Source organism: Berghia stephanieae, chromosome 1 (assembly GCF_034508935.2).
Source record: "Berghia stephanieae isolate SIO BIC M18660-M18661 chromosome 1, UCSD_Bste_1.3, whole genome shotgun sequence".
Taxonomy (NCBI): Eukaryota; Metazoa; Mollusca; class Gastropoda; order Nudibranchia; family Aeolidiidae; genus Berghia; species Berghia stephanieae.
Window position 1 is genome coordinate 73,170,647 of NC_088360.1, and position 20,455 is coordinate 73,191,101.

The 20,455-nt window shown below is 32.8% G+C and overlaps 1 protein-coding gene across 2 annotated transcripts in view; it reads right to left on the bottom strand.

Annotated features, from left to right (window-relative positions):
• Window positions 1–2,520: 2,520 nt before the first annotated feature.
• The window catches only part of LOC144956455 (uncharacterized), a 96,170-nt gene continuing 78,235 nt past the window's right edge, over window positions 2,521–20,455 (bottom strand). For both annotated transcript variants that reach the window (XM_078886969.1, XM_078886960.1), the window contains 6 exons: window positions 17,518–17,761; window positions 16,098–16,321; window positions 13,578–13,833; window positions 13,242–13,300; window positions 11,885–12,017; window positions 2,521–3,044 (listed from right to left, as the gene is read on the bottom strand). In XM_078886969.1, the coding sequence (XP_078743095.1) occupies window positions 2,666–3,044; window positions 11,885–12,017; window positions 13,242–13,300; window positions 13,578–13,833; window positions 16,098–16,321; window positions 17,518–17,761 (1,295 nt within the window). In that variant the 3' untranslated portion in view covers window positions 2,521–2,665. The remainder of the gene's footprint in view (window positions 3,045–11,884; window positions 12,018–13,241; window positions 13,301–13,577; window positions 13,834–16,097; window positions 16,322–17,517; window positions 17,762–20,455) is intronic.

Here is a 20,455-nt window from a genome sequence, read left to right on the forward strand (position 1 = left end):
CTCTGTTTTTGACAGCGTGCAGCAATGCCTGGCTTAATAAGATAACCTACTCTTTTTTAACTACAAAATTATGCTTTCCTCAATAGAAAATGTGGCTCCTGAATATAAAATGCAACCTATCGAACAAATTTGATATTTACTGCTTAGACTTTTAATAGCAGCAATATAACATTAAAAAAACATATTACACACATATTTTTTTTCTTTTATCACGGAGGGGATATTCATATTTCCACATAACCAAATTTGCCTCTGCGAAAATGAACTATAATAATAATAACAACAACAACAACATCAACAACAATAATAATAATAATAATAATAATAATAATAATAATAATAATAATAATAATAATAATAATAATAGTAATAATAATAATAATAATAATAATAATAATTATAATAATATCTTTATTCATCCCAATGGGGGAAATTTGTCTTTAGGGTCTATTACAAGGGAAACCTGGAATAACCCAGGCATATGCCGCAGTGTAGCGCTGCAAACTGAGTCAATATTGAATTGCCTTGGTCATCAAATTGCAATTAATTTTACAACCTTGCAATAGAGTATTTTCCAACCCCCCAAAATCAAAAATTAAAAAAGGAAGTCATAGTAAGCTGTGCGCCAAACTATGCATACAGAGTACATGGATACAGCGTTGACTGTGTAAACTATACATGTTTGCAAATACCAAATTTCTTAAAAATGGATTTGACCATATCATTTGCTTTATTTTTCATGAAGAGTTTGCTAAGCACTTGCTTCCTGTCCTGGAGGATGCGATTAAGTACTGAGAGTTCAGATTTGTCATAGTATATCTCTTTTGATTTGACAAAAATAAAGATGGCGTGAAAAATAATTGACCCATGACACTGCCCTGTTATCAGCGCTATCCCTAATTTTGTTTATACAATTCATTTTTCAGGGAATTCTCGAGTCCAGGATTCAACATGTAGAGCAGCTGATTCAAAACTCCATCCAGCAGAGGTTGTGTAGTTGAATTTGACATTATGCCAAGCAAAGAATAGTTTGCGATAGATTAGCAAAAAATCCTTTTAAAAAAGCAATATCTGAGCAATAATTGTTCTGTTAGTTTTCTGTTACGGAAATGAGGAAATGAGGAGCATAGGCCTGATGGCTCTAGATAAATACTTCAAATATATTTATAAGGGTAATTAATTGGCGTTTTTGTGGTCACTCTTGAATGTTTTCATTTTCAATACCAATAATCATATTATCCACATTAAGCACACAGACCGTAGTAAATGCACCGAAATTTATTTTCTCAATTGCTTTATCGTTATTTTTAAGAATAAAGGGAAAATAATGGGGTTGGGTTGGGGGGGGGGGGGGGGGGGGGGAATGGCTGGGACAAAAGTATAAGTAATCAGATATGTTTGACAGCACATTGCACTGCTTTGAACGAATACCCCCCTCTCAACACACACACATACGCACACACACACACACACATACATTCATATATATATGCATACATATGCATAACTACATACATAACATACACACATGCATCACACATACGTACATACATACATACATACATACATCCATCCATCCATCCATCCATCCATCCATCCATCCATCCACCCATCCATCCATCCATCCATCCATCCATCCATCCATCCATCCGTCCATACATACATACATACATACATACATACATACATACATACATACATACATACATACATACATACATACATACATACATACATACATAAATAAATACATACACTCATTAGGTAATTACAACAACATAGGGTATTAACATATCGTTAACCTATTACAAATGTCATTGATCAACACAGCATAATTCATACTAGAAACAATGTGTCTCGATACATTTAGTAAAAATATAATCGCATTTCCTGGTAGAATTTTCCCAAGTGCATTTTGCATTTAATAGGGTACATAATATAGTAATTAGAAACCGTGAAAACTTTATTTGGACGGTGGTTAACTACAGCCACAGAAACAAATAAGATTTGAACAAATCTTTTATTTTATTTTCATTACAAAACTCATATTAAAGGATGCCTTTTGATTTTTTTAATGCTTAGAAATGAATTGTTCATGCCGGGGCAATGGACACCAAAATCAATGGTCCTCTTCACATTAGACATCAGGCATATAATATAAGACAGAATTTGATAAGGAAAAAAAAAAGGAAAATAAGTTGCCTAATAGGGGTAGGCACTGATAATTTATATGAAAAACTAATCAACGATTCCAGGCAAGTAATTTAGTATACACTATTATTTATATACTTGTTTGTTTCTCACCTAACTTCCATAAAAATATGTACAGAATGTATACATTTATAACATTAATAGACCTGCTCCTAGTTCGAGAAAGAAAGAGAAATGTATACCATTATAAATCTACCTTTATAAATTCGTATTTTACCCTTGGCAGGATCTCCAAGTCCTGAACATAAATATTCTATCACCAAAACTATCTTTTTCAATTGGTTATATGAGCCAACGACTCTTCTGAAGTTCTTCAGTTGGAGCCAAAAATTCGTCATTCTGCACATTTTTCGAAATGATAGGAAGGTTACCAAGTATGTTCCATGATGCAGGAATCCTTTTATAAGTTGATGGTTCAAAAAAAGAAAAGACAAATTTGTGATTTAACAAGAAATCACTCAAAAACGACTGTACCTGCATAGTATGGGAAAACTATTTCTTTGTGGAGAGAACACAATTTATAAAAGTATTTGCCAGAATTTTGTGATACTATATGATCTGTTTGTTTAGGGTGGTTCAACAGATTGGTAAAATTGGTGTTGCTGCCGTTTTTTGAAGGGATAAAGACATTGGCGGATGTGTTACTATATTCTTCGAATTCTGGATCATTGTTGAATGAGAGATGCGATGAAGGCCTTCCCTCATAACCCTCTTCATCATCTTCATACACATAGTCCAGGCTGGTATAGGGGCTCATCATGTTGTATCGAGTTGAATATCTCTTGCTAGGGTTGGGGATGAATGATGGAGGGGCTCCTTCAACCAGAAGTGGCCTAGAAGTAAACGAAATTACTCATAACATAGTGCGTAATCAAATGTACCTACTTTAAACGTTAGTGATTTGTCGTTAACATGAATTACCTATATTATTATTATTATTATTATTTATTATTATTATTATAATTATTATTATTATTATAATTATTATTATTATTATTATTATTATTATTATTATATTATTATTATTATTATTATTATTATTATTATTATTATTATTATTATTATTATATATTATTATTATTATTATTATTATATTATTATTATTATTATTATTATTATTATTATTATTATTATTATTATTATTATTATTTGGAAGTACAAGCATACACAGTTGTTACTTCTAAAAACTTTAGACATCATATTTTATGTTTTTAAAAAACAAAACAATACAAAAAAAATATAAATCATTGTACTTTTATAGTTTTGGGAGAAAAATATTATTTTTGTAGAAATGAAAAAAAAACCCCAAAAACACATTAGAAAGTATGACAATAACAAGGAGTGAAAACACGGTTGATTGAGTCAAAAGTAAAGAAAAGGGAACATCTATAACTAAAAGATTTAAAGGAACTGAAAAAGAGGGGAAATGAAAGCATATTTATCTCCAATAGGACAAAAAAATGAGAATGTTACTTAAAGCTTAAATTAAATAGATTTCTTTTATAATAAAATGTTTTTGAGCTTATTTTCAATACCATTGGTTATTTGAAACATTAATTCTGATGAATACTTATTTGCAGACCTGCGAAAAAGTACACGTCAGTTAATTCTGTTTAAAGAAAATCTAAGAAAAAATAACTAAAACAATAATTGAAATCAGAGAAAAGAAACAAACCAAAAAAGAAGTCAAAGGGAAAATTAAAATCATCGTAACCTTGATAATTGAAAGTCACTATTTTTGATATAAGATTCAACGTGTCACCAAAGCAATCTAATTTCTTTCTTACCTCTCACCAATAGAAAACAGTATAAAAACGGGTAGAGCTGATTGGAAGCCTGTTGTAGGTTAGTTCTCCAAAATATCTACTAAAACATTAAAAAGCTTAGTAATTGTTTGCATGCGATATGAATAAAATCATGAAGATAAAATCAGAATGAAAAGGAGAAGGCATAAATGTCAGAAAACGAGTAAGACAAAAACAATGAATGTCATTTTCATCTATTGGATTCATAGATCGAAAAGAGAACAAAGTATCTGATCTCTTGGGGGTAGTTTGCTCAATGCTTTAAACACACGTGTTGAGTCATAACACATTTTTCAGCTCTTATAGAAGACAAAGACATTGTTTTTTGTTTTAAAAAACCCACTGTATTTCTCAGAAAAAAACCCAAACTATTTAATGAAGTTAAACATTGTGCTGGTTATACACATTTGCTAAGAAGAACAGGAGGAATCTGAACTGAAAGCCCTGTTCATTATTCAGATCTATATATCCTTATTTCAAGGTGGATATTGTCTCTCTAAATTTTTACATGACGAAAATGAGAAAGTTACAAGAGTATTACTAAAGGGTGATTCTATATTTCAAGTTCATATCTTTGAACCACCTTGTAATTTCTTCTACAAGGATGTAAATAGCATGATGCCTACAACATATACCACTGTTTTTGTTTTGAGATGTCACGACTTTTACGTTTTTAAAATGTTGTACAATGTCACACCACCATTCAAAACCGTATCTGTTTTTTAAATTATCTTGTAAAATTGCAGCAAATCCATTTAGTACTAACTCAATTCAGTACTTTTTCTTTTATTATATGATTCTAGTTTTGACGGCACTGTTGGCGAGGAGGTTGAAATAGGAAAGTAATTCATAATTACGTCATTCATACTGATGAACTTGTGTCTTTGTTTCTTTATAGTTATTTTGAGGAGTTTAATGTTTGCAAAACCATCAAGTCGTACCCAGCTCCTAGGATAAGAAAAAGGAAGGAAACGGTTCTAATTTCAGTTTATCATCATTTCTTTCATTGCCATTCTTGGTTACAGCCATCCACAGAAAGGTAAGAAAAAGTATATTAGCTCAAAGAACGGACGAGATGACATTCTATCTGCTTTGTATTATTTTGCCTCATATAACACAACAGCTAGACACTAAAATTAGATCCCCACTGAAGGGTTATGTTCAAAATAGTTTGAAATCATTTGCCTTTAATAATCACAAACTTCGTAAATTGACAAAATGGTGAAAACAGCAGTAACAACAACAATAACTACAGCTCCCATACAGCAATTGCAACAATAGTAACAACCACGCAACCACAACCAACAACAGTAATAAACTGCCCCATCCGAAGTATCCGAATAATTAAATCACCTATCACTAAAGGGAACTTACTTTCTTGAGCCTTTCACACCTCCAGGAGCATAGGCCATCAATGACACTCCTCCACTAGACACGATTCGGGGCTGCCCTCTCCACTTCATGTTGTTCCCTTCTCCTTCAGTTCAGCCTATGTGTTGCACCTCTAGCTGTTACGTTGCCTTCCTCTGTTTCGTTTCCCCTGAGGGTCCCATAGGAGTGCCTATTCATGCGATACTGAATGCTGCCTTCCTAAGAGTAGGCCAAATCTAAATCCGACCAGCGCATGACCTACACGTTGCCACAACTCTTCATTTGTTATCTTCTCTGGCCACCTTATATTACAATCCACCTCAGACATGAGTTCAGAAATGTCTGTATCTTTTTGAGCATAGTTTTTGTTGTTCTCCGCGTTTCCAACCCTTAAAGGAGAACTGACTTCACATTTTTGTTGAAGATGCGGAGTTGGTTTTCAGTTGGATCACTTTCGAAGCCCAAATGTTCTTCAGCCAGGGTGAAGGCTGCTCGGGCTTTGCCTGTCCTAGATGTAACATCTCGGTCCGCACTCCCTTTTTTTCCACCATACTCAGTTTTTGACTCCACCTCTCTGATGGGCTCTCCACTTACTGTGACTAGTGTTTGGAAGGCACTGTCCATAAGGGAGCATAATGTGAAAAATAAGTAGACTTGGACACACCCCGTGAAAGGTGGCTGTAGATTGGAATGGAATCCCCAGAATAAAAATTGATAGACCTAAAGAGACATAGAGAGGATCGATGGATAAATAGGAGGAAGCGGTGGGAATGCCATGGTTATATTTAAGGAAGATGGCCCAGGACTGCATGCATTGGAAAAGTATAAATGCAGTCTTATTTCCATTAGAAAACGAGGGTTATACCTTATATTAGCCATGACATAAAATGTATAAACAACTTTAACCCATTTTGACTCTTGAAATTATTTTGACGCAAAGATAAAGAGAAAGAAAATGAAATGTCATCGAGATATGGTAAATTACATATAAGTCGGTAAATATGTCTCAAAATCATCTAAAAGTCCTATCCGAAAAAAAATTATGGTTTGGGATAATTTTTAAAATAAGTTCCTGTAGATATCGACTTAGCCAAAATGAACTTTGGATTACATTGCTATAGCTAAATGAAGGTAATAGACAGGATGGTTTGTTTTAGATCCCAAGCCAATTGGTATTGTTGAAACATGTAGAATGAATATGATATGACACATCTATAAAGGACAAACATCAAAAAACGATACTGTCAATAATGAAAATAATTTATTCTTTTGTGTTAAAATACAGTATATGAAATATGCAACCTGCATACACATCCCTTTCACAGATAAAAATCATTATTGTGCATCATAAAATTATAATACATGATTTACTAAACTGCCAATAGTTTTTTTTATGACCGATGGAACTAAAACAATGCGATTCTGTTAACTATCAATATGAATAATAAAGAACCGCCCCCCCCCTCCCACCCCAAAAAAAATAAAAAATAAACCCAACAAACCCCCCCCCCCCCCAAAAAAAAAACAAAAAAAACAACAAAAAACAAAAAACAACAAACAAACAAAAAAACAAAACATAACAAAAAAAAAACACAACAAAAACAAAACAGCAACACGAAATATTTGATGCAAAATGCTTTGGTGAAGTCATCTATATCAATAATAATAACAATAATAATAATAATAATAATAATAATAATAATAATATAATAATAATAATAATAATAATTATAATAATAATAATAATAATAATAATAATAATAATAATAATAATAATAATTAATATAATAATAATAATAATAATAATAATAATAATAATAATAATAATAATAATAATAATAATATTAATGATGAGATGATAATAATAATAAATACACTAACTACATTACTACTACTACTACTAACTACTACACTACTACTACTACTACTAACTACTACTAATAATAATAATAATAATAAAACAGAAAAAAATAATAGCTGTTATTTTTTAATCAGCCATCCGGGATTCATTGTACAAAGCCGTGGACTAATAATAATAATAATAATAATAATAATAATAATAATAATAATAATAATAATAATAATAATAATAATAATAATAATAATAATAAAATTCACAATAATAATAATAATAATAATAATAATAAATAATAATAATAATAATAATAATAATAATAATAATAATAATAATAATAATAATAATAATAATGATAATAACGATAATTCATAGAACAAAACATTGACAACAGTAATTAGCGTTTTTGTAAAAGAAAGCAAAGATAACATTGCTCAATAAAAAAAGAAAAGAAAAAGGAAATGTTAAATATAGAGTTCAAACTATAACCACAGCTAAGCCAATTTGGTCATCTTACCCCCCTCTAAAAATGTATATATCTTTAGACGACAGCATGATTAACTCATAGAATATATTGTGATGATGACAAGATAATCGAACACTGACATACTCTAGTGTATCACATAGAAGGGGGTGGGGGGTTAGCAATAGAAGGTGGGGTGTGCACTTTGGCCAAGCTTCAATTGAAAGTGGGGGGGGGGGAGGGGGGGGGGTGAAATTTGACCAAAGAAGTCGGGGGTGGGGGGGGGGGGGGGGGGGAGGGGATGTGTGTGTGTGCGCATTTTGGGCAAATTTCGAATTTAGGCGAGGCGAAATGTGATGTATAAAATAGTTTTCTTTCAATCAAATATACTGCTAGTAAGATAACCGTGACAGTATAGAGAGTATCTTTTTCAAAATTATTTAATAATAAAAGTTAAACAACTTGTCATAGCAAAATGATTAGGAATCTCGCAGGGATTCCTCTTAGTAACATCATCAGTGATGATTGTGATGGCGACATACAGACATTGTTATCTGGTTTTGGTAGTGCTGTTACGTTATTTTAGGGGCTTCTTTTTTTCCCTTTATTTTTATTTTGTTTTATTTTGCTTTTGCATTTGGTGAATTTTCACCGGCACATCACGTGAGCTGTAATTTAATAGAAGGGAGAGGGGGGTTGGGGGGGGGGGGGTGCATGGGCAAAGGTTCTGAAAAAAAAATAGATTGGGAGGCCCGTCTGCTTGATACAGTAGAGTATTGTACTGGACTGTTGTTGTGTCGTTCATCCGCTTTTAAAATAAAGTACTGGGCTAAAATTCAAGTAAGCCAAGAATTACTTGGAACAAGACAATTGATAATGTAAACTATTTCTTCAATATGGAATATTAATTCAGATCTCAATATATCACCTTACATTACAGTAATAAATAACAATAAATAGGATGCATGTATATCTTATAACAAAGAGTGATAGATATTTGATTGTTTGCATATTAAAATGCTATCACATAATCAGTGGAGATAACAAATTCAACATATGATTTTGATTATTTGCTGAAGAAATTCAATGATTAAAAAAGACAAGAGAATTGAAAGATTAAAATCAATTTCCCCAACTATACTGAATAAGATGCGTGGAACACTTTCAAAATAAAAGTTAATATGTAAATATGAATATATATAAATGTGTTAATTCGAAATAAAGTATACGTCAAACTGAAAGCTGAAAATAATATAAATGCAAAAAAGTAATTGAATACATCCATCGCGTCTTTAGAAGTTTAAATCTACAATGTTTAGCGTCACAAATTACTGATTGATCCCTTGATGGTTTGACATGCCATTTAATAATAAATACTTCACTTTTATTATATCACAGAAGAGCTGAATATTGCATGGCAAAATTGTTAAGACACGCCCCCCAAAAAATAAACATAATAATAGTCACGTGTCCACTTCCCATTTATATCTTTCTTATCACATTGTTGCGTAATAGGGTATATGCTGTCATTGTCATTACCTAATAATTGGGTTCTTCTTTTTATAATTATATTTTTGTCACTATAAATACATACAGAGAGCATCAATGAAGTAAACGTTTAATTTGCTTTGACACAGGTAAATTCTTAAGTTTGGGGGATCAGATTCTTTTACACAAAGAATCAGATACAATTTTACTCTTTGTTTTTTTTTTTTTTTTTGTTTTAAAAAAGTGGTGACTACAAATTACAATCATTTATCATGATTTACATTAAAGAATTTGACATACCTCTTAAGTGATTTGTTTTAATTTACAAAAATACTAACTTTGAAAAAAAAAAGACATATTCAAGAGAAAATTTATAAATGTAACGACCAGACTCAAAATGAATTTGGGCTTTTCAACATGCTACATTAACAACTTAAGCCTCAGCACAATGCAGCATGACCAGAATTGTTTCGATTTATTGTTTAAATATATGTTTATATATTTTTAAAAAAGAAGAATTATTGACATACATATACTAAAAACACATGATCGCGTGTAAATTACCAAATAAACGCTGTGGTATACAAATAATGTTAAAGGTTTTAAAGTCAGCTGTTTCGAGAGTCTGAATCACAATTATCTTTTTTGACAAGAAAATAATAATGACAACAATGAGATTTGTAATAATTAAAAATCCCTCAAATTTGAGGGCTACTATTGTACTACAATACCCTTTGACCCCATGGTTGATTAGTATGACTATTTCTCTGAAATATAAATACGCTTCAGACTATGCCCGTTTAATGACAGTAATAAAAATATAAATAAAAAATTGATGAATCTGCTATCACAGTTACAAAAGCAAAGGTTGTTAGAGCAGATCTATCTGATGGTATTTCTATTATAGTCCGTTCCAAGACGCGTGCCCATAAAATTTCATAAATTCATAGAAAGCCATGAGATGTAGTGCCGTAATTCTTTCACATGATGGCTTATATTGACGTTATGAATTTAAAAACATAAAAGTCACAGACCGAACAGTTTCATCACAGAAGAAAATTCCTTTTCATGTTTTTGGTATTTGTAATAAAATATGTCTTAAATTGAAGAATGTTTACAGAAATGATTTGATGAGTCAATATGATATGATTTGTCAGAAATATTAAAGATCATAGTAAAGAATGCTTCTGCTTTAGTTGAATGTATTGATATGAATATTTCAATCAAAAGTGTATACACGATATCATTTGTTGTGCTACTTTAGTAGATCCTGCCTTTATTATGAATTCCAATCACAGGAGTCCTATGAAAAATAGCAATCTTACTTTGTTTTACATTTTCGGTATACAATATTAACACAAACTGCAAGAGAAGTGTACGATTAAAAAATCGACATCTGATACCGTTTTCAAAATATCCGAAATGAAGGTATTTCTAAATAAGTGGACATGTTTGCGTTTGTTATATTAGAAACAGAAACTTATCAACATTAAAGTAGACGGAATAATTTGCAGGGACACATATTTTTAAACAGTGAAACAAATGATTAGAGGCCTGGGAGGAGGACTTCAACAAGTGGGATGCTTCTGGCAAAACATGTCACTTTTAAGTTGCAGAATAATGGATAAAGATGTAAAGGCATTGGAATTATTTTTGTAAAGAGATGATCATTCTTATCATAATCATAGTCATCAACACCAAGAGCAGCAGCTTTATCATCATCTTCTGACATTAGATTCGCCATTAAATTCAGCCATGAGGGAGACGATGACCTGGTGTTGGCATAACATTATAGAGAGGGCATGCAGGTAATCCCTCTCAGTTGCAAAAGTGACAATGCCCCAAGTGCGAAGTCGAATGAAGTCTTGGCAACTTTTGTAATTAGTTTCTCTGATTCTGGAAGGGACGGACGCACATATAAGGCGAGAGTTGAAATAGGAAAATTTGATCCCTCATGGAGGTGGGGATGTCATCTTCTCAAAACTGGTGAAGAAGCATCCCGGGCTTTTGCACATTAGGTGGCAGCCAACAGACTAAGGTCCAGAGTCTGTCTAAAGTCAGCAACCCTGGCAGCCTAAGCAACTTGCACACATAGAGATGGTCTGGGGACCACAGCGCATCTGGTTGAGCGTTGCTTTGTTACACAGTTGCTATGTGGGCTGTCAACTGTACACGAATGTGGTAGAGAATTCGTCAGCAGGATATATTGTCATAACGTTGTGGTGTCAAACCATCAGAAGCTGCTTCTATTCAAACAAATTGTGATTTTTACAGGAAACTAGTCTTCTTGGCAATTATTATTAAAATCCAACGGATGGTTGTAGAATTATAAATAAACACAAATGGGCATGAGTCGTGGAGATGACAATAAAAAAGAAAGCATTGTTTTTGATTGACGTGTATTCTTATCACACTTATTTCAATTAGACCTTATATTTCTATCAGCTATAGAATCTCTATTCAGTGGTAGCTGAAACAAATTATTTACCCACTTGACATTACAGTAAATCCATTTTTCTAACACAACATTAAAAAAGTAGACATCCATTGCATTATCATTAAAAAAATGTAACAAGTATTAATGTGTCCGATAGAGTGTGATAAACATACATGTATCCAAGACACTAATGAATCAGAATATTTTATTGCTATTATAATAATGTTGTGTTGTGTCAAGCCTCTGAGACCAACCTGTGACCATCCTCTGACACAGGTGTTGTCAGCTGTCTAGCGGGGACCAAATCGTGGGTTGGCTGAATGCCACGGGCATGAGGCATGAATAGCATCCCTTCATTATCACCAGATTCTTTTACTAAAGCACCATCTGGGTTAAATAATGCATTAAAAAAATGATGTCATTAGAAAAAATTGATCACTAGAAGCCAGTAAATGTAAATAATAATAATAATAATAATAATAATAATAATAATAATAATAATAATAATAATAATAATAATAATAATACTTTTAATTTAAAAGAAAAGTATGCCTTTTCCGACACGACATCATAAGATATCGTCGCCTAGGCATTCCACGAAGGAATATAGATAACTCATCAAATAAGATGTCTCATGTCAACAAGAATCACCCATGTTGTCCAAGTGAGCAAATTGGGGGTTAATAATCTTGCTCAAGGAAAAAAAAAACCGAAAGTGCCTGGAGCGAATAATAATAATAATAATAATAATAATAATAATAATAATAATAATAATAATAACAATAATAATAATAATAATAATAATAATAATAATAATAATAATAATAATAATAATAATAATAATAATAATAATAATAATAGTTAGAGAGTCGCTTGTCTGAAAATATGCTGAATTTAAACAATTTCCCTCTTTCTCTTTTTTTCATCTTTCCGAGACAAAGAATGCCTTTAAAAAAACATTATAAAACAAACTTCCCTCTGTTTATCCCATGGAGAAATTCGCTTTTAGAATCCAAATATCTTGAAAGAAGGCATAATGAGCTTTCGGCATTAATTTTCTTGCATGGAGAAGAAAGAAAGTATTAAAAATATGGCCAAACCTGGGTTGTCTGGCTGCTAAAGCCATGCTTTATTCACTTATTCACTTATTTTTTTAAAAAATAGGTAAAGAATTGAAATTTAAAAAAAAATAAACCTAACAAAAACACACACACACAAAACCCCCATTAAAAACAAAACAAAAAACAAAAAAAAAAAAAAACAAAAAGAGACAAACAAACAAGAAAAATAAAAGGAAAAAATGAAACAAAAACAGAAAACAAAAATACATAATGACTCAAGGTTCTTTTTTTTTTCTTACTGAGAACTCACTGTCAAACGAAACGTAACAATAATTTCTTTATGGATCCATAATTGACAATAAGAACCATACATATAAAAAAATAACCCAAACAAGTAACTCAGTCCTTATCGACTGATCAAAACTTTCTCACAGACAGACAGAATGATCAATATATTTACTAAGGCAGGCAAGATTTTTAAAAATAAATAGATAAAAAAAAGAAGATAGAGAATGGAACAATTATAACAACAACAGTATTTAAAACTTACCAAAACTTGCAAATTCTGGGTGTTGATAGTTGCCACCTACAGACATCACAGATCTTGTCCTTCAAATGGAGATATAAAATTGCATGAAAAAGAAGAGCTCTGACGGTAAATCCCATAACAGTTTTGTGACAAATCACCTCATATATTTAGCACATGGTCCTCTTGGAATTAATATCACATTCACCAATAAGGACTTTTGTATATCCTAACTTTCTTTTATCCACCCAAAAATTTGATCCAAAAATTAGGGATCCTTAGTTTTAGACCGATATATTTCATTATGCTCTCTAAAGCTAAACATTTAAGAAAACAAATAAGAATTGTATTGGCCCTTACATGTATTGTCTGGATGTCAAGGGCACTGCAAACGCCGACATTGGACGCTTTTTGCGCATACTCTCAGGAAGCCCTTCCTTCCACCCTGGTGTGTGTCCTGACTTTGGTCTCTTCCTGACAGATTCCCAGTACAAGTCCCGCCCTCCCCCAAGCCATCTGTCCGTCTTGGTAATCTTCAGCTTTTGATTTCTAGTCAACTGGTTTTGCTGCTGCATGCTGGGAGATGATGGTCGCTGAGGCGGGGGGATCTGAGATGCTAAAGGAAGATAGTAACATATGAGTATTTTATCTTGTTTGGGTTCGGGAGATGAATTTTATTTTCACAATGTTGGGTGACAAAAGGATCTAATAAAAAAGATTGCATTAATAATGTTTAAACGTCCAGTGAATTACTCTGAGGAAAATATTAAAAAATGGGGAAAAATAATCAATGAGCTATCTTATTTTCAAGGAAAACAAAAATAAAAATAAAAGCAAAGGAGTCCCCTATATGTTTAATGGGTTTCATCTCCTATTGGATACTTGATTTTCAAAGAAATTATCCTCATCTCAACAGTGAGGGCTCAAACTAAAACGTTAAATGTCACAAATGAGATACACAGCTTGATATTAGAAAGTATGTTTTCCCGCCTTTTATTTTAAAACAAAAAACCCTTTTATACTGACATCAAAACCTTTAAATCAAACACTTTTTGTTGGTGCTGGCATAATCATATACAGACGCATTGACTGTTTGGGGATGGTCAAGTAAAATCGCTAGTCAGATGGAGATGAGTATAAATCCATATCATCTGAGCTTATCACAAAGAGGCAAAAGCAGCCATTGAACCAGAAGGGCCTTGCCCAGCAGTGAACAAAAGTTGACTATGATTAACACCATTAAAAACATGATGAATACAAGGATTTGGGATGGGAAAGTTAATTGTCCAAAGAAAAGAAAAAGAAAACGACGATATAGGAGTTTTCCACACCAGCAGAACTTAAGACAGCACATACTATAAAACTCTTTAAAAAATATTAAATTTTTATAGCCCTTAAAATTTCCGTCATTGAATTAGATTTTACACTAAATATCTAATACAATGAATGGTCCCAAATAGGGGCAAAAACATGTTATCATGATTCAATGTTCAATGTTCATTGTCATACTTTCAACACCCCCCCCCCTCCTTTCTTATTACTTCTAAAGTAAAACTATTTTTAAAGAAAGAGGCAAAAACTTATCCAAACAACAATTGTTAGTATGTGAATGTCAGAGTAAAGAAGCTTGGATTCCACAATTGCTGCTATTTTCACAATGTCCTTTCATCTGTTGGTGGCTGTGATCAGAAGATAAACTCTCACAGGTATAACTTAGTAGTCCTAGAAATGCCAATTAAAAACAACCCCCCCCCAAAAAAAAAACAAAAAAAAAAAAAACAAAACCCCCCAAAAATTTGAGATTTTATATAACGCAATATCCACTCAACGAGACATGACGCCAGATAGGCGATATTACAATTTTTTTTCAGACAGCCAGGTACTAATTTTACACCCGAGTATGATGAGAGAATGTAAGTAAAGAGCTCTTTCAAGGACCTAACTATGTGCTGCCCAGAGCAGGCATCGAACCCAGAACCTTCTTGTAAAAGGGCGAGTGTTATCACAGTAGACCACATAGCCACAGAGAATTGCATTGTAGTTCCATTTTTAGCGTGTAGTCTATAATTAGTCTATAAGCTTTACAGCTTACCTTTGCTGCCATGTAGTCTTGTGGTATGACACTAGCCCATGGATTCAGTCTCACCCTGGGCGGTGCATAGTTGAGCCTTTGAAAAAGGCTCTTTACTCACATTCTCTCAAGGTCATCCATCGTGGCTTGTACTCTTGAGTATGTTGCCGGTCAGCTGTCTCCATGAATCACGATCCTCCGCGGTGCGCATGAAATCTGTGTTGCTTTTTAAGTCACATTTGGCCATTCTTAGGTTATTTAGATAAGTCATTCTTTGTCTTCCTCTAGCTCTCTTTCCTTCGATCATCCCAGATGTTACCAACTTTTCTATTCCGTCTCTTCTCCACACATGTCTCAGAAACCGTAACTGCCTCTTTCTGATGTTATCGATCAGTATTCTTATCTTTCTCACCTTCTCCAACACTTCCTCGTTCGTACACCTGTCTGTCCATGATATCCTCAACATTCTTCCATACACCCACATCTCAAATGCCTCTAACCTCCTTGTACATTCTTTGTCAAGCGTCCACGTTTCACAACCGTATAAAAGGGTACTTATAACATATGTTCCTACTACTTTCATTCTGGTCTTCAAGTTTAGGTTGTTGTTTGACACAACGGTACTCAAGTGTAAAATGAGTACATGGCCGCTAACAGCGTTGTCTCTGTTAGAAAAAATTGTAATAACTGATGTCATATCTCGTCCTACATGTTAAGTGTTGCTGTTGGCTAGGGACTCCGTGTAAAGCCTTTGAGCAAGTTAAGTCGATATTGTTCTATATAAATGTTCTAGTTTTTAAAAAACTTACTGGTCATTATAGTGGCTGTCAGAGGTCGTTGTCGTCGGTTTCCAGTCGTCCTTCTCCAAGCTTCTTCTCGTTGCTGTTGGAAATCTGTCTTAAACCCAATGTTCACACTTCGTTCATTCATTTTGGCACTGGTCCCAGATGCAAACACTTGAGGGTGCTGGATGACATAATAGTTGTAAGACTCGACAGCACTTTTTGGCCTGTCATGCTTGATCATCTGATTTCTGTGGTGATGTTACAAATTAGATCGTAAACTGGAATCAGCAATAGTTATTATTATTATTATTATTATTATTATTATTATTATTATTATTATTATTATATTATTATATTATTATATTATTATTACATATATATATATATTATCTATTATTATATATATTATTATTATTATTTATTATTATTATTATTATTATTATTATTACTATCATCTCATATCATCATCATATATTATCATATCATCATATATTATATCATCATCATTATTATTATTACTATTATATTATATTATTATTATTATTATTATTATTATTATTATTATTATTATTATTATTATTATATTATTATTATTATTACTATTATTATTATCATTATTATTATTATTATTATTATTATATTATTATTATATTATATATTTATATAGTATTAGCTAGTAGTAGTAGTAGTAGTAGTAGTAGTAGTAGTAGTAGTAGTAGTAGTAGAAGTAGTATGTAGTAGTAGTAGTAGTAGTAGTAGTAGTAGTAGTAGTAGTAGTAGTAGTAGTAGTAGTAGTAGAGTAGTAGTAGTAGTATATAGTAGTAGTAGTAGTAGTAAGTAGTAGTAAGTATAGTAGTAGTAGTAGTAGTAGTAGTAGTAGTAGTAGTAGTAGTAGTAGTAGTAGTAGTAGTAGTAGAGTAGTAGTAGTAGTAGGAGGAGGAGTAGTAGTAGTAGTAGTAGTAGTAGTAGTAGTAGTAGTAGTAGTAGTAGTAGTAGTAGTAGTAGTAGTAGTAGTAGAATCACCATTATTTTATCATCATTAATCTTCTCGTTTCTCTTATTACTATAGTTATTCTAATTTATAAAAGGGAGGAAAAAATATATCAACAAAACATACAGACAGACAAATAACTTTGCTTTTCATGAGACACTACTACTACTACTACTACTACTACTACTACTACTACTACTACTATTACTACTACTACGACTACAACTACTACTACTACTACTACTACTACTACTACTACTACTACTACTACTACTACTACTACTACTACTACTACTACTATTTCGACTTCAATAGATACAAAGGAATAGTGTAAAAAGTAAGAAATACAACAATAAAAATGAATTGAATATAAAAAAATAATGAGGTTTAAATGCAAATTGATTTACAACAACAACAAACAAAAACGACGAAGATAAAATTAAAAATAACTACCCTGTTGAAATCCTCAAACAGCCACTAGTTGATGGTGCAGTTTTTGTCGCAATGCCATCGGCAGGTTCTATATTTTCGACATTCTCTATTAGTTTATCATCTTCGCCGTTAACATTCTCATTGACGACTTTCCCTTTCTCTTGTAGCGTCAAAATGCTGCTCTCGTCGTCTTTCTCACACACCTGAGGTATTTCAACAGGATCTTGTGGTTCGACCTGAACAGCATCGCCTTCCATATTGTCTACTAAATTTGAAAACAAAGTTTAATTAAAATCTTTAAAACTCTTTTCAATACAGTGCCACTGTTACTACGATATTCTTCTTTGGAGTTACTATAATTTTGAAGATTCCAAGTGCTTGATAATAATCGAAATGTTTCCACCAGCATTAATTATACAAATGCAAAGAATGAATGACGTGTTTTATACGTCGTTTCTAGCCCCCCCCCCCCCCCCTCCTTACGCCCCGCCGAAAAGAGGCAAGTTGTAAAAGATTTCGACTTGACAATTAGTAAATGCAAACAAACATCCATCCTCAATATTCAATCTTCAATGGCTTATATTTGCAAAAGGCCCACGGGCCCATCATTGCAAATGTTCAGTTGCAGTCCAATCAAATTAGGGAACAGTCATAGATTACTTTGACAAGCAAGTGCATTCAAAACTGTTTTGAAAGTTTCCAAGCATTCAACATTCGTTTTGCCCGGTCGCAGGACATTCCAATCATGTTTTGTTCGTGGGAAAAAGTTGTGTTTGTATGTGTCTGTTCGTATTAATCGTATGTAATTACGTGTAGTGTACCTATCTGATTTGCTTTTTAGGTAGTTTGGGATGATGATGGGTGAGTTTGGGTCGTTTATGGTTTTGTCTAAGGTAATAATGCGGGATACCTTGCACCGGGTTTTCAATGGTTTCCATTCGAGTGACTCTCCAGGACGTGACACAACCCGGGTCTCTGGATTTGCATCCTGTTGCAAATCTTGCACTTTTTCAATCTTGTTTATATCCATTTTTCTGCAGGGGTCCCTCACGGCGCTGACATATTCTAATACTGACCTGATAAGTGCGGTGTAGGCCTGGAATTTAATTCTTCGTGGGCGGCATTAGTTGATGTTCCTTTTGAGAAACCCCAGCATTGTACTTGCCTTTGCTGTGATATATTCTATATGCGTTTGCCACTTTAGTTTCTTAATGAGAAGGACTCTGAGGTATTTTATGGAGTCAACATATTGTAAGGGATGATCATGTATTATGTAACTAAGAGTATAAGGCTCTTTCTTGTTTGATATTGACATGACATAGCATTTTGATGGATGGAACGTCATGTGCCATGTATCTGACCACATCTGGAGGGATTCAAGATATTTCTGGAGTTTATGTGCATCTGCTCTACTATCTATTGTCCTGAATACAATGCTATCGATCAGTTTGAACCTTGTTTGTGGAGATAATTCGTTTCCAAGGTCATTTATAAATAGCAAGAAGAATAATGGCCCAAGTACTGTTCCTTGTGGTACTCCTGATGAGACATTACATTTTTCGCTAGAGTTTTCGTCAATGACAACTTGTTGCGTTCGATTGCAAAGCCAGTCCTTGAACCAAAGTAGAAGATTTTGCGGTTGTTGTTTCATATTCGCTGAAATATTTGTTTCATTAGCCCCTACATTCCGAATTCCGCTTTGCTAGAGTTTTAATAGAAGTCGTTTGTGGGGTAAAGTGTCAAACGCTTTAGATTAGTCTAGTCCCAGGAGATCAATTTGTTTTTTTGTTGTTGTCTAGTAATCTTGCAATTTCTTCTATTGCATTGATTAATTGTGTCTCGCATGACCGTTTTTTCCTGAAGCCATGCTGGTGATCGACTTGTATGTTGTGTTTGTTGTCGTGTTCCATGATAGAATGGAATACAATGTGTTCTAATATCTTACAAACGACTGAAGTTAGAGATACAGGTCTATAATTTGAAGCTATGTTTTGTTTGCCCTTTTCATAGATTGGGGTTATAAGGGCATGCTTCCAGTCAGTAAGCACTGTTCCTTTGTTCAGGGAATGGGGCTATTTCATCAGTACATTCTTTAAGTATTCTAGTTGGTATCAGGTCTGGCCCTACTGCCTAGGATGAGTATAGTTGTTGCAGCTGCTTTCCTATACCATATGTGGTTATGTTGATTCTTAGCATAGATGGTATGTTAGCTTTTACCTATTTTTGGCATTGAGGGGTCTTCTATAGTAAACACACTTTCGTACTGCATTTTCCTTCTGTGTCTGTCATATCTGAGCCGTCCGGGGTTTGAAGGACTTGTTTACTGGAAGCATCTTTACGCCTAGAACGGAATGTGTCTCCAGAATCTGTTCATAATTCTGCCATTTAGACTATTGTACGTTGTCTCAGGCTCAAGCATACTGTTTACATATTTGTCATTTTCTTTTTTAAGTTCTGTCTGTACTTCACAACGGAGTCTGCGAAACTCATTCTAGTCTTCCTCTCTAATATGAAATTTGGTTTTGTTGTAACGCCTTTGTTTTTTATTAATCAGACGTACAACTATTTAATTAAAATACATTTACAAACGATAAAATAAAGTCAATAAACTATAGGAGAGATAGCGTATCTTGGTTGATCCATACTTGGTTAATAAAATATTAATCTTTAAATTGGGAAGATCTTTATTTTTTACATATCCTCGACATGTCACTCTGCAGTAAACTATGTTCAAATGATCAACATAAAAATTATCAAACATTATAATTAACAAATTTGTTCAGTTTTGCATATTGTGTTTATTTAGAATATTTATTAATAAAGAGTGTGATTACATTTCTTTGAAAAAAGAACCAATCAGAGACAATTTTAACAAATAAACAGTCAACATTTATATCACCAATGTTTTCCTTCAAAACCACTAATGGAAGAAAAACAATATGGTTGAACTAGTTCCGTA